Source organism: Penicillium brevicompactum, assembly GCF_028827555.1.
Source record: "Penicillium brevicompactum strain IBT 35665 chromosome Unknown utg000003l_segment0_segment0, whole genome shotgun sequence".
Classification (NCBI taxonomy): Eukaryota; Fungi; Ascomycota; class Eurotiomycetes; order Eurotiales; family Aspergillaceae; genus Penicillium; species Penicillium brevicompactum.
In genome coordinates this window covers 753,778-766,867 of record NW_026623206.1, presented here as the reverse complement: position 1 = coordinate 766,867, position 13,090 = coordinate 753,778, and the positions used below count along the sequence as shown (strand labels likewise).

Sequence of the window (13,090 nt, the reverse complement as noted above, 5' to 3'; positions counted from 1 at the left end):
GAGGTTTTTGATTCAATACGATATACTATGTGATTTTATCTTGTTCATGCCGATCTATTACTAGGTACTCCTCACAGTCCTCGGATATTATGACCTGATTTCGCGCATATCCTCCACACAATCCTACAATGGCGGTGCAAGTGTAACAAGCCCTTTAGCCAGGCGCTGAATCTGTGTCGCATAATAAGTCTAAGAACAGGTCAGCCGAAGTCCTAAAGTCCTAAATCCCAGTCCACAGACACAACTTACACTCTCAGCCCCCGCCCCGATCAAGTTCGCCGGCAAGAAGCGCGTATACCACGGCACAGGCGCCTTATTCAATGGCAACTGCGCCTCCGAATCCTTCACACCCTCATCAAGCAACAGGCGCGGGAACTTCGGATTCACAGCTGCAGGTCTCCCAATTCCCACGAGATCACAAGCACCATCTCGAATAGCAGCCTCTGCACCAGCGCGCGTGCGGAAGCCACCTGTCAACATGAGCACCAACCCAGGATGCCGGGATCGAACTTCCTTCGAGAATTCGAGGAAGAAGGCTTCGCGCGCGGCTGTGCGCTCGGATTTCCGGGGCGCTTTGGCGTACCCCATCATCGAGGGGTCTTCGTACGTTCCGCCGGAAATTTCCATGAAGTCGATACCGGCGTCAGCGAGAAGCGCGATCTGAGTCATTGTTTCTTCGAAGGTTGCGGAGTCGTGATCTGCGGAGTTAAGCTTGATGCCTATGCAGAAGGTCGCAGGCACGACTTTGCGAGTTTGGGATAGGATTTCTAGGACGAAGCGTGCACGCTTCTCGGGTGTGCCGCCGTAGTCATCTGTTCGGAGGTTTGTCTGTCTGTGTTAGTTTTATGACCATTGGTGCTGTCGGTCGCATTATGACTTTACCTTTCCGCTGAGGAATTGATCTATGAAGAAAAGGTCAGCGCGAGGCGTGAGTATGCATCGAGCTATACATACCAATCAGATATCCGTGAGCACCGTGCAGTTCGATGCCCGAGAAACCGGCGTCGGCCATGAGTCGAGCGGTATCAACGAATTGGGCGATGACACGCTCGACATCTTGGGATGTCATTTCCTTGGGTGACGTCCAGGCCAAACAGGCTAGCAGCCGCTCGAGATAGCCATCTCCAAGCTTGATAGACACCGCGCTGGGCGCTAATGTCTGCGCAAACAGGCCTCTGTGGCCTGCGCCGCGGAATGATTGCCGACCTGGGTGACAGATCTGCGCGATGGCCGGGGTACCGTGCTTTTGGCAGGCGTCGGCATATTTTTTCCATTGAGCAACGAGGTCGGCATTGCTATCTGGGCTCTTGTATTCGCTGTGCAAGGCTGGGTCGAAAGGACTGCCCATGTGGTTTACGTCGACTTGGACGTTTCCTGTGGATTGTTAGGGATTATGGATTCTCAAAGAACAAGGTATCTCATGACATACCTGTGAGAATACTTCCCCATCCACCGTCCGACCATTGTTCATAGGCATCGGCAAGAGTATTTGTCGGATGGTTGTTCTTGGCCATCAACTCGGCCATTGCAGCCTGTAGTGGAATTAGCCTTCTGGGAGCGATAGAAAAGCGCAAGCATGCTTATTCGCGAGCATGAATATGACCATGCTTACATATGACCATGCTTACCTTGCTGAGTCGATTGGGCAGTACTAGACCGCATGGAAGCTTAACGGGGTCTGCAAGAGGAGACGGCATGGCGTGCATATGCAATGTTTACTTCAAGGATTTGTACCTGCGTCGGGCAATTGGAGACCTCGAAGTTCAATCCAACCGTGCAGTATTAAATTGATCTCTCTATCTGAACAATAGCCCAAGCTACCGATCATCCCCTATGTATTCAATATCCAAACTGTGAAAATCGCCTCCACAGGAGGTACCTCGGCTGAATCTTAGTCATCGGGGGGTTTGATCGCTCCGTGCGAAATTCGACCGAATTTTGGGAGGCAAATCGGGTGTTTAATTCATCCGTTCTCCCCTTGGGCAGTGGGGCACGGTTGATTACCATGTTGTTCCTCAAATATGTACGGAGTCGTGTCGGGGGAAACGGGCCCGACCTGAGCGATAGAGACTGCCGTTACACGTCAGACAAATCATACAATACAGTAGTTCCGAGGTTGGAATCGAAGTGATTACGAAGACACAAAAGTAGTTCTTAGTTAATTTGTTCATTCTTGACAATAGGTGCTAACTATTCCCAAATGCAAAGGCCCCGAAAGTGACCAAACAGAAAGTGATGGGTATTCTATCAAAAAAAAGAGGCAAAGATGAAGATGAAAGCAAACAAGGAGTCATGACCCGGAAAAGGCGGAAAGGTGCAAGTGCAAGTGCGCTGGAAAGAAGCCAAAAAAAGTAAACCGATGTGAGTCAATCACGTCGAGATCCAAAGCTGGAAAAGAAGGTATTTTTGTGTTGCCGAGCACATGCTTACAGCTTAGCGCCGTTCTTCTCCTCAGTGGGGGAGCCGTTGGCAGTGAGGGGAGGGGAGATTGTGCCCAGGGAAGAGAGAAGATGGCCGACCTCGCGCTCCAGAGCGCGAACCTCGGTGTGAGGATCGTACATGCGGGCACGGATCCAGTTATCAAGCTCGACATCGGAGAGAGCGCGGAGAGCAATCTCGCGGTCAACCTTGTCTTCCTGGGCGGCACGGATGACCTTGCGGGTGACGACGATGGACACATCGCGGATGCGAGTGATGTCCGGGTACAGGAGGTTGCGCTCGAGTTCCTCGGCGGTGAGGGCAGAGGAGAGGGACTCGCCGGAGGCGTAGATCATGCTGTCGGTAACACGGACGGCCTTGGAGAGAATGCTGCCAAGACCGATACCGGGGAAGACGTACATGTTGTTACCCTGGCCGGGGTAGTAGGTGCGGGTCTCGCCGGCGGAGTTGGTGAAGGTGCAGTTGGGGAAGGGGGAGCCGGAGGCGAAGAGGCAGCGACCATCGGTGTTCTGGATGGCGGTCTCAAAGTCGCACTCAGACTTGGAGGAGGGGTTGGAAAGGGGGAAGATGAGAGGGGCGGCGTTCCAGTCGGCCATCTTGCGGAGGATCTCGGGGGTGAAGACGCCACCCATGGTGGAGAGACCCATCAGGATGGAGGGCTTGACGTGGTCGACGACCTCATCGAGAGTCTTGAATTGAGCACCCTCGTTGTCACGGCGGGCGAAGTAGACCTTGTGGTCGGCGAGCTTGTCACCGCGGTCAGCGGTCACGAGACCCTTGGTGTCGACGAGGTAGAAGCAGTTGCGGGCCTCGTCCTCAGTCATGCCTTCGCGCATGAAGAACTCGACGATCTGGCGGGCGACACCGACACCGGCGCTGCCAGCACCGAAGAAGACGGCACGGTGGTCCTTGCAAGGAAGACCGGAGCGCTTGACAGCGTTGATGACACCACCGAGGATGACAGCGCCAGTACCCTGGATGTCATCGTTGAAGCAGGTGAAAGTGTCGCGGTAACGCTCCAATGCGGGGAAGGGGTTCTTGAAGTCCTCGAATTGGATGACGATACTAAAAGAAGCTTGTTAGTGCCAATGATCCACATGTGATACCGTGGAAGCGACTTACCCGGGCCAACGCTCAGTAAGAGCAGTCATCAGCTCGTCCAAGAACTCACGCTCCTCCTCGGGGGAGATCTTGTCACGGCGGCTACCCATGTAGAGCGGGTCTTCCCGGAGGGCCTTGTTGCTGGTACCCAGATCGAGGGTCAGAGGCAGGGTGGCCTCGGGACGAATACCCGCACAAGCGGTGTAAAGGGCCAACTTTCCGATGGGAATACCCATACCGTTGATGCCCAGGTCACCCAGGCCGAGAATACGAGAACCGTCGGTGATACATGTGATCTCGACGGAGGGCTGGGGCCAATTGGCGATGACGGAAGCCAGATTTCCGCGATCTTCCCAGCTAAGGTACATACCTGCACAGGCGGGTTAGCGTCTCCGGTTCCAATTCGTGGGGATCATCCAGATCTTACCTTCGGGCTGCTGGTAGATCTCGGACCAGCGTTGGCAGGCCTCGCCCACAACTGGGGTATAGATGAGGGGAGTCATCTCCTGCGGGGGCGGTTAGTTTTCGTGAATCTCCAATCTCCAATTTTTCCCGGTCCAATCACATGGCTCGGATATTAACGTACCCTGAGGTGGTCGGTCACCAGACGGTAGAACAGGTGAACATTGTTCTTGCGAAGTGTGCTGAGGTAGAGGAACTTGTCGATGGGGGTGTTCTTGAGACCGAGCTGGGCGAGGCAGCGGGTCTTTTGGGTTTCGTAACCCTCGGCGCGAGGAGGAGTGAGGCCGTATGTGCGCAGGTACTTGCGAATATATGAAGGGTTGGCGGTATCGTAGTTGGCATCACTGGAGGTGCTGGGTTAGCAACCGCCGTCGCATTGAATCGCAGCTCTTGCGACAAGAACAGCAGGGACTTACGCTGGTGAGGCGTGGTTCACGGAAGGCGCCGGGGTGGCATGCACCATCCGGGTCTGCTGAGTAGGCAATGAAGGGTATCGAGCCATTGTGGAAGATTTGCTCAATGGAGAAGAGGTAGAATGATAGAAAGAAGAAAAAGAGTGAGAAGCAGATGAGAGTCTGTTTTTATGTACACGAGGCAGCATATTAAATTTCCCCTGGGACGTTCGTGCGCACATCATCCAGGACATTCCGACACAGACACGGCGATGACCAGATAATTAACCGGGACCGCGTGTCCAGGCGACACGGTATAGTAAAGAAAGAGTCATGATTTGAGGTCGGGAAGACTCGGACGTGGATGGGGTTGAGGGCCACGGAAGGGCCCATGTGGATTCCATTTCGGTGTTGACAGCGAACCGTTTTGCGTGAATGCAATTCTGGAATCTGGATCCTGAAAGGTTTTTTTTTTTTTTTCTATTTTCTATTTTGCTATTTTTCTATTAATTGCTCGGAAGGCAGATCCAGGTAAGGAGGAGTCTCGCCGTCTGTGGAGACGGGGGGCGCCGACTCCGACAAATGCGGAGATCCGACTTGACGTGGACAGTCCAGGGTTGCGGGATTTATGCCTCATTCCAGCTATGTACTGAGAGCTGCACGGTAACAAATGTACGAGCAATTGCAGCATGAGGGGGACACTCGGGTCAGAAAGTTGGAGATATCGAGGACAGACATGTACAGTGTAGATTTGAAACTATCGGAGCTGACAAGTCGCAAAGAAATTTTGTGTTTAACGAAAGTAAGCTGATTGGTTCAAGAAGCCGGGGAGACAGGAAATAGAGACAGACTAGTCTCCATCGGCCCTAGAAGGGGTCCACCATCTCCACCTCAACCACCGCCGGCGACTGCAATCCACAGCTACGAGCTCCCAGAGCCGCAGATAGTGCCGAATGCAGACCCACTTATTACCCCAAGAGTCTTAAGCTCGGTGTTTCTTTTGGGGATTTATTTATTCTTTGTCCCGATTGGGTTGTGGGCAAAAGAGCTTCTGGAAGGAAAATCGACTGCGGAGGCCGGCGACGGAGCCTGCCGTACTAAATTGCCCACTCCCAATTTGCGAGGATAATCCGGCAGATAGGGAAAAAACAGAAAGGCGTCTTCCGATCGGAAACTCACCGGTGAGACCTTTGGGTTTCGAATCCGCTGCGTTGGCGATGTGTTCTGCAGCCTGAATGGCTCTCGGTCGCCGACAGGGGTTTGATTACTTATCCCGGGTCTGGCTTCTCCACGGTCTGCGCGATTATTTTCGACGGAGTACTCTTCAGGGAACTGCCCACATCAGCGCAGAAACAATTCGGAATCCAGGGATTTGATCTCTTCCCGGTGATTGGACCCCCTTGTCCGCACCGCACCTGGACTTGTGTAAGGCGTCGGTTTGCTATTAATAATTTGTTTCTCTATGCCTCGCTCTACCGCGTACAGACAGGATTTTGTGCGTCCCCGTCTCGGGTCCCAACCTGCAGTTCCCAACGTTGAGGAAAAGGCTTGAGTGGGCTTGGCGATCGCGTGGAATGTGGAATGAGCTCATACATTGTGATTTAGACCTGTCATTCTTTTCATGAGGCATTATTCTTGCATACACATATTTACATTTTTGCTTTTCTTCTCCTTTTCCTTGCAGATCGACTCATTACGTACGTCCATCAGATCGGGCGCTACACGATTGTGCCCTGTAGGACGGAGCAGAATGGAGTCGCCTGGCGAATTAAGCCTAATCTAATTCGAACTATTGCCATGGTTGCATGAAAGCCTATTCGATCGATAGCTTTCCCCGGATCTTCCAGCCCATGGCTGTGGTTCGTTACCTAATTTTTTGATGGTTTAAATAAAATATAGTTCACATTTATAAATGTATCAAATTCCAAGGTTGGTACGGAGTAGCTCATTTGATTTGAATCTGTGCGGAATCATTACCCGACACTCGCTGAGTCGTGTCTCGCGATTCACGTGCATACCTGCCTGTTTCGACTATCGCCTGACTCGTTACAACTGCCCACTGCCATTTTCCACAGCCCCTTACCCCTAGCTCCCGTCAGTCCATTTCGATGGCGTCACTCAATTCAGGGACTGTATACTCCGTACGGAGTACTCAAGCCTCGAACGTAATGCGCCCACCCTTTGTAGAGGTGCAGAGAACATGATACTTTCAAGGTGACGGTCGATCGCTGCAGCTTGAACCAAACCGGTTTCGTAGGTTTCTCCTTGCAAGATGTCTCATATGAGGGAATTGTTTGTCGCATGCTCACCCGAATGGTTCGGGTCGTGATGATCGCATGTTATCGGACAAGGTAGCGTCTGACTCGGCTTGCCGGACACAACACCACACATTTTACTTTCGCCCCGATAATCTCAATCTGTTTTAAATATACCCTAGCTTTCTCGGAATAGATACCGATTCCTGGTCAGTCTCTTGTGGTATACGGAGTAGCTGAACTGTCAATCGACTGCCTTTAGTCTTCCTCCTGGAATTTGTTTCCGCCTGTGAGTTTTACCCGTGGATTGCTCACAGTATGTAGCCTCTTCGACTTACACAGCGCGGTACCACTTTCAATCTTTTTCATCGCAAAATTCCCACATTTGCTATTTGGTGTTTTTCTTTGTCGGCATTGGCGTTTGAACATAAAATAAAGGCATGGCTGGCGCTTGCTACAAACTCTGTGGCCAAACTTAGCAACCTTGGGATTGAAAGACATTATCTCCCTTTGTGCCTAAATTTGTCGGTCCAACACGATGGCTTTGATGTGCGCAGAAACAATGATCTTTGTCTTCAGTGGACATGTAATATATACGATGTATGTAGTTGTTCGATTATCAGAGAAATCCCTTTTGAACACAGTCTATCTCGCCAGCCCCCTACCACCAGCAATTAATTGCAAAGACTTCGTAACGAGATGAGATATAGAATCAGTCGGGATCGGGGACAGAACACAATGTCATCATTTCCACCCTGGGAGGAATCCGGGAACCAGATCCGTAAATGGATGGAAAATGCAAGTGAGCCCGGGTGCAAAGTTGCCAGGATCACTCTAACTCTAGATACCCTGTCACCAGACCGCTCAGACTGGGATATCGCGTCTTCAGCCGAGCATTTGGAACCCGAACACTACAAGTGGTTGGAGCGCGTTGGAATCCCGACCGGTGTCGACAAGACGAGCGAAGAGTCAGTTTATCGGGGAACAATGGTGATGAAAAGCGAAGGGCCATTGACTCAATGGACTGGTGTAGTTGGACCGGGTGTAATCTTTATCAACAATGTCGAACGAGCGAAGTGCTCCGATGATCCCTTTATTTCCGAGCTAACTCACGCTGTCTATGCTCAGAAATTCAATCTCCAAGACCTGAAGCATATTTGGGTGACCGATATCCAGAATCACGATACCGCCAGGTTCATCAATAAATTTATATACGCAGCTGGTACGGAATTGGAGTACCCGCGTGATGCTGTGATTACTTGGAACTCCTCAAGCCCGCAGTATAATGCTTTACTTGGCACGGCGCTAGGAAAGATGGTTGGTTGCTTTATCCTAGGGGCATTTGGTCAAGGTGTGAAGCGTATCTCACAAATATGTCTTTTCCGATCATATGGCTCCCCACAGCTGCAATTTGATATTGAGCAGGTTGAGACATGTCAGCGACGTATTGACAATTTTCCATAGAATACCCATGTGAAAAATTAAAAAGATAGACACAATTTTACAACCAAAAGACGGCGTACATACTATATGATAAGTAGCAAATGCGACCCCTCCCTTCTACTACCTACTCGGGTGTGATACTAACCATAAAATAAGAGATGCGAAAGCCCAAGGAGCCTGGGTAAAATATATGGGAAACCAAGACTGACCATGAAAAGATCAAGAAGGTAGTATTTAAGAACTAATTCAAAATAGAAGACTTTTGCTATTATTGTTTGTCTTTTTGCCCGGTATTTTGTGTTAAAAGACCACACGCAAGCGGTGACAGAGGCTCCTACGGGGATTTCCAAGGTTGTTTACTCCGTGAGCTTATCTCGACTGCGGAGTGAGATCGGAGCCTCGGGAGGATTGTGGCCTGATTTTGCCTGATTCATTTCCTAACTGAGACTAGTTTGTTTTACACACTTCATCTCAGATCGTCCCTGCTCTGTCCTTTACTACCCTAACCTCCCATGTTTCTCGCAAAACCCTGCATTGTTCGATTATCTTGTTGTGACCAAGGTCACCGGAAATTGGGCCAAATGATGAAGGACTGAAGATGCCAGATGTCTTGAATGCCAAGATAAAGTCCCCAGGCAGCACAGCGGGTGCCTGGGCTAATCCTCTTCGGGCGAGGAAAAACCACCAGATAAAGACCTCCAAGTTTCTCGTGAAGAGACTGTCAGAATCTCACAATGTCTATTCTGGCCCTACCCCTCGAGATCCACTGCCAAATCATATCATACCTCCTTTCCAATCGCGATGTGGCTGCCCTGTCAATTCAATGCCGCGCGCTTCACTCCATGTGTGACATGGCAGCTCGCAAAAAGTACCACCAAATCATCATTGCCGAGGGCGAATCCGGTGTCGACACTGCGTTTGAATTTCTCTTGGACATTTTGAAGCGACCTGAGCTGGCCCTTTATGTGCGCCATCTTGAGAATAACACTGTCGTTACACGTAACATGGATTATAAAGAAGCTGAGCCCATGCGGGAACTAAGCGCAGAAGAAATGACACTCGTTCGGAAAGCAGTCAGAATGGGAGGCTTTCTAGGAGCCAAAGAGGATCGAGTGGTTAATATGCTGATGCAAAGGATGGACAACGCGCTCAATCAATTCAGTGGTTACAGGTAAGGCCATTTGTGGAATTTCGATACCTCAAGTATTATACTGACTTTATAAACAGAGAACGAGATGTCTTTGCGACTTTTGTCACACAAGCCCTGGCGGCCATCATCATAGCAGTATCGCCAAACATTGTGTCAATAGCCACCACGAACCCCTATTGCAGGTTTTCCGAGATTGACCTTCCGCTTGATCAAATTCTCCGCCAGGCAAACAGCAGCACTGAGTCCACACCCTATCTTCGCAATCTCCGCAGTGTTTATATGATCAGCAAAACGGACAGCACGTGGGAGGATGGGCGCTTCTATGTCGCAATGGATTTTTATGATTTCACGAGGTTATTCGATCATCTGCCATCCATCGAGGCAGTCAGCACCGATGCGATGGAAGAGAGTGATATCGAGCATCTCAACTTCAACAAGAAATCTTGCAACATCAGTTCGATATCTATACAACACTCGTCCGTCTCATCGATTTACTTGGAGCGCTTGATATGGTCGCGCAAGGCTCTCAAAGAAATTCGCTATTCCATCGGAGGGAGAGCCAGCAATGACGGAGGGCATTTCATTTTTAATCCCAAATCATTCATCAAAGCCATTTGTGATCACAAGGAAACACTGGAAGTCATTGACATTGACGTCGAAGATGACATAGCCGCATTTGGTTATGATGATGTCGAAGACGTGGAGCGTTCGCTCAACGAATATGGAAGTCCATATGAAGTCAGATCCGATGAACATGATTCTGAATTTCTCAAAGCAATTTGGGAAAACAGTGGATCTTTGAGGGAATTTGTTTCCTTGAGGCGATTGAGCTTGGGGGTGAATTTTCTGTTGTACTTGGCTAAAGGTGTTAGCGGGTCATCCGATGAGATTAAAGACAGGGCAATTTTGGCAGACTGCTTGCCCGATTCTCTGGAGTATCTGTGCATCCGTGGATACGAGAAGGGCCAAAGCCAAGACCATGATGAGCAGATGGATGGTTTGATGGATTTCTGGAAGTCAGGTCAGTCTCAATTGAAGGAGATTCAGGGGATTGAGGAGACTATCCCCAATGCTTCACATGTTGGTGACCCAGATGGAGATGACCATCTTCTGTGGCCCTTTGATAAAGGGAGCGATAGCGAAGATGAAGAAGGCAGTGACCAAGAAGAATCAGAAGAGGAAAAAGAGTCTCATTAATGTTGACTACCGTCCTAAGGTCTTGTAAATTATCATGGATCTCACCTGCATCGAAGAAACAGACACAGGGCCTGCGAGAGGAATATAAGAGAGGACTCAAGCAGTGTCTGTTTGGCTTCGCTTCGGTAAGCCGGGCGACCTCGGGAATCATGGCGAGCTTAGAGCACCGGAGATCATGGATTTTTAACCATGTTGCGGGCCCCTGTTGTGCCGGGGAATTACTGAATTGAGTGGCAAAGGCAAAGTGGACTCACCAGACAGCTCAACAGGCGCTCTATATTATTAGCTTCTAGTCCCATTCCAGCCAACGCTAGTTATATGTTGAGTATCGCTGGGACAGAATGCTCACGGAGTGCGGTAAATTCTGTACTTGTGGTTTATTACACTATATACGCCCACAATGCGCTGTATCTATAGCTCTCATAGTTCTGTCGATGTAAGCTCGATCCTAAAATATAACAGACACTCAAGCCTCAACATAGCCCTGTAGCATTCCAAGGTTGAAACTTCATGACCTAGCCATTTGCGGCATTCAGCTCCAATTCTCACGTGCACCGCCCCTATCGCCTGTGGTAGGTATGGGTTTTGCTAGACGTAAGACCCAACAAAGAGCATGTTCGATTGGCAGAAGCAAAAGAAGGATCCTGTTGCAGCGATAACACAAAGTCACTGTAAAAATTGCTGCGACAGCATCTAGCCAGTAATGATTTGCTGTGGCAACAATGACACTTAGAACAAGCATTGGATAAAGAATGGAAAGAGCCAGGAATCCAAATTCGGTCATCTTGGACTTTGATGGTGACTGGCCGCGAATCCGTTGCAGTACGCCGGAATAGTGCAGAAAGGTGCCGCCAATCACGAAAGCATAAGTGAAGTGCAGACTTGGCATAGCCGCAAATTGATTCACAGACTTCCCACCAACCCAGACACTCTCGGCATTCCCTTGCCGTACAGTATCATAGAATCCATACGATTCGGGAAGCAGTCGCGGTGGCATGCAGGGGTATACGCAAAACACCAAAAAGGCGGCGAGGTTGCCGAGGGTCATGGTCCTTCGAGCCACGGCAAAGGATGCATGGTTCTTTGCAGAATAATAGTACCATGAAAGGAACCTAGTTGATGAGTTATCTTGTGCAACCAGGAAAGGTGATGGAAATACTCACAACACGGTCCCCGGGATATGGACCAGGGAGTAAATCCGATTGAAAACAGTGAGGATTCCCGGGTGACTGTTGATAAAGAACTGTTGGAAATCCACTTCCTTTATCGGAAACATCCAAGATACAGTCCGGTGTTCAAAGTCGAGGATATCGGTGGCATGATCGCGTGCAACTTGGACAACGCCTATTTGAGCTGGTGATAGCCACTGTGCTGTGCTTTTCGTGACTGAATAAAAGAGGTAATTCATAGCCCAGTAGAACATTTCAACCAAAAAAGGAAACTTTTGCAAGATTCTACTGTGAATATGATTTGCCCAACGTGATGAGTCGAGCTTCTTGATGTTGATGCCGTATACATTTTCGGTCTTCGCATGTAGGTCATTGTCGTTCAAAGCGTTTCCATCTTCCAGTAGGGAGTAGTTGTAGTTACTCGATGCTGTCGAGCTTCTGCCAGAATCACGACGACGATTGAGGATCAAGGACCCAACCATGATGCTCACAACCACCTATCAATGCCCGTATTAAAATCAACGGCGATTGTTGTGCGTTATCCCCCTAAGAATGGACTCACAATAGGTTCCAGCCATGCATGAGACGCCAGCTGCGGCTTGCCTAGGTCCGGTGAATCGCGGACATGAAGGTTGCTAGTCGCCATACTGGACGTATTGGATGTAGCGCAACACTTCACAAGAAGCTTCGCACTTGGCCAATGAAATTGAGACAAGAAAGGTGAAATTATAATTAGAAGATAGGCCGAAATCTCTCTGGAAACGAGGTCACGAGAGATTAAATATGAAGGGCTTCCAATAGCCGGCCAAAAAGAATTGTCTATATTCCCCCTTTCCAAGGTTCCCCCACCTCCGCTTCTTTTCCTGTGCAGAAACTCTGTAATATGCATAATAATTAGTATACCGGAATCTTCGGGTGGAGAATAGCGAAAATAGACTGCCGTATTCGCATTCTTCGGTGGACCGGATATTGTCTTTGTGCCAAGCTCCGGTTTTCAACTCGACTGGATGCAAACGGTGCTACTGGCTGAGCCCCTTTTGAATCCTTGTTGATTGGATCATATTTTCCTTTGTCTTTTGCCTGATCAAGAAAAATTCGACTCAAAGTGCTGTGTAGAATTTTCATTTGAGTCCCGCCAAGGTTTGTCAAGGGTCGGAGTCGGGTCATCGGTATCCCGTCCCCGGTCTTGACTTGTTCTTCAATGAATCTCCACTAGAGCCAAAAAGGTTCCAGATAATTTCAGGTAATGAGAGTCAAACCACCGTGGAACACCGTAGAACAAGATCGGTAGCCTATCACGGGGCTTCAGTGATCCGCTCAGCCCTACAAAATCCGTGTCCGTATCCGGCATTGTGTCAAAGTTTCCTTGGAGGTCTAGTCCGGTGTGGGCCGCAGTGAAACAAGCACTCGCAAGCCTTGAGTGACTCAGCGGGTTTTATGCTCCCAAAGTGAGTTTCCGAGGCCGGTAACGGTTGTTATGAA

General features: G+C 49.6%; 5 protein-coding genes across 5 annotated transcripts; 2 read left to right on the top strand and 3 right to left on the bottom strand.

Moving 5' to 3' along the window:
• Positions 1-123: 123 nt before the first annotated feature.
• N7506_004166 (NADH:flavin oxidoreductase/NADH oxidase family protein) lies at positions 124-1,697 on the bottom strand (the record flags this gene model as incomplete). Its single annotated transcript, XM_056953461.1, has 6 exons — positions 124-189; positions 250-828; positions 883-902; positions 955-1,374; positions 1,430-1,532; positions 1,629-1,697. 6 exons carry the CDS (start codon positions 1,695-1,697, stop codon positions 124-126), a joined length of 1,257 nt encoding a protein of 418 aa, XP_056812350.1.
• A 729-nt stretch (positions 1,698-2,426) lies between these two features.
• On the bottom strand, positions 2,427-4,648 carry N7506_004165 (uncharacterized protein; the record flags this gene model as incomplete). The annotated part of the gene is made up of 5 exons (XM_056953460.1): positions 2,427-3,504; positions 3,562-3,910; positions 3,968-4,046; positions 4,127-4,346; positions 4,419-4,648. 5 exons carry the CDS (start codon positions 4,646-4,648, stop codon positions 2,427-2,429), a joined length of 1,956 nt encoding a protein of 651 aa, XP_056812349.1.
• A 2,739-nt stretch (positions 4,649-7,387) lies between these two features.
• N7506_004164 (uncharacterized protein) lies at positions 7,388-8,113 on the top strand (the record flags this gene model as incomplete). The annotated part of the gene is made up of 1 exon (XM_056953459.1): positions 7,388-8,113. One exon carries the CDS (start codon positions 7,388-7,390, stop codon positions 8,111-8,113), a length of 726 nt encoding a protein of 241 aa, XP_056812348.1.
• Positions 8,114-8,826: 713 nt separating this feature from the next.
• Positions 8,827-10,439, top strand: N7506_004163 (uncharacterized protein; the record flags this gene model as incomplete). The annotated part of the gene is made up of 2 exons (XM_056953458.1): positions 8,827-9,263; positions 9,320-10,439. 2 exons carry the CDS (start codon positions 8,827-8,829, stop codon positions 10,437-10,439), a joined length of 1,557 nt encoding a protein of 518 aa, XP_056812347.1.
• Positions 10,440-10,971: 532 nt separating this feature from the next.
• N7506_004162 (phosphatase PAP2 family protein) lies at positions 10,972-12,254 on the bottom strand (the record flags this gene model as incomplete). The annotated part of the gene is made up of 3 exons (XM_056953457.1): positions 10,972-11,551; positions 11,603-12,105; positions 12,171-12,254. The coding sequence occupies 3 exons, from the start codon at positions 12,252-12,254 to the stop codon at positions 10,972-10,974; spliced, it is 1,167 nt and encodes a 388-aa protein (XP_056812346.1).
• Positions 12,255-13,090: the final 836 nt, after the last annotated feature.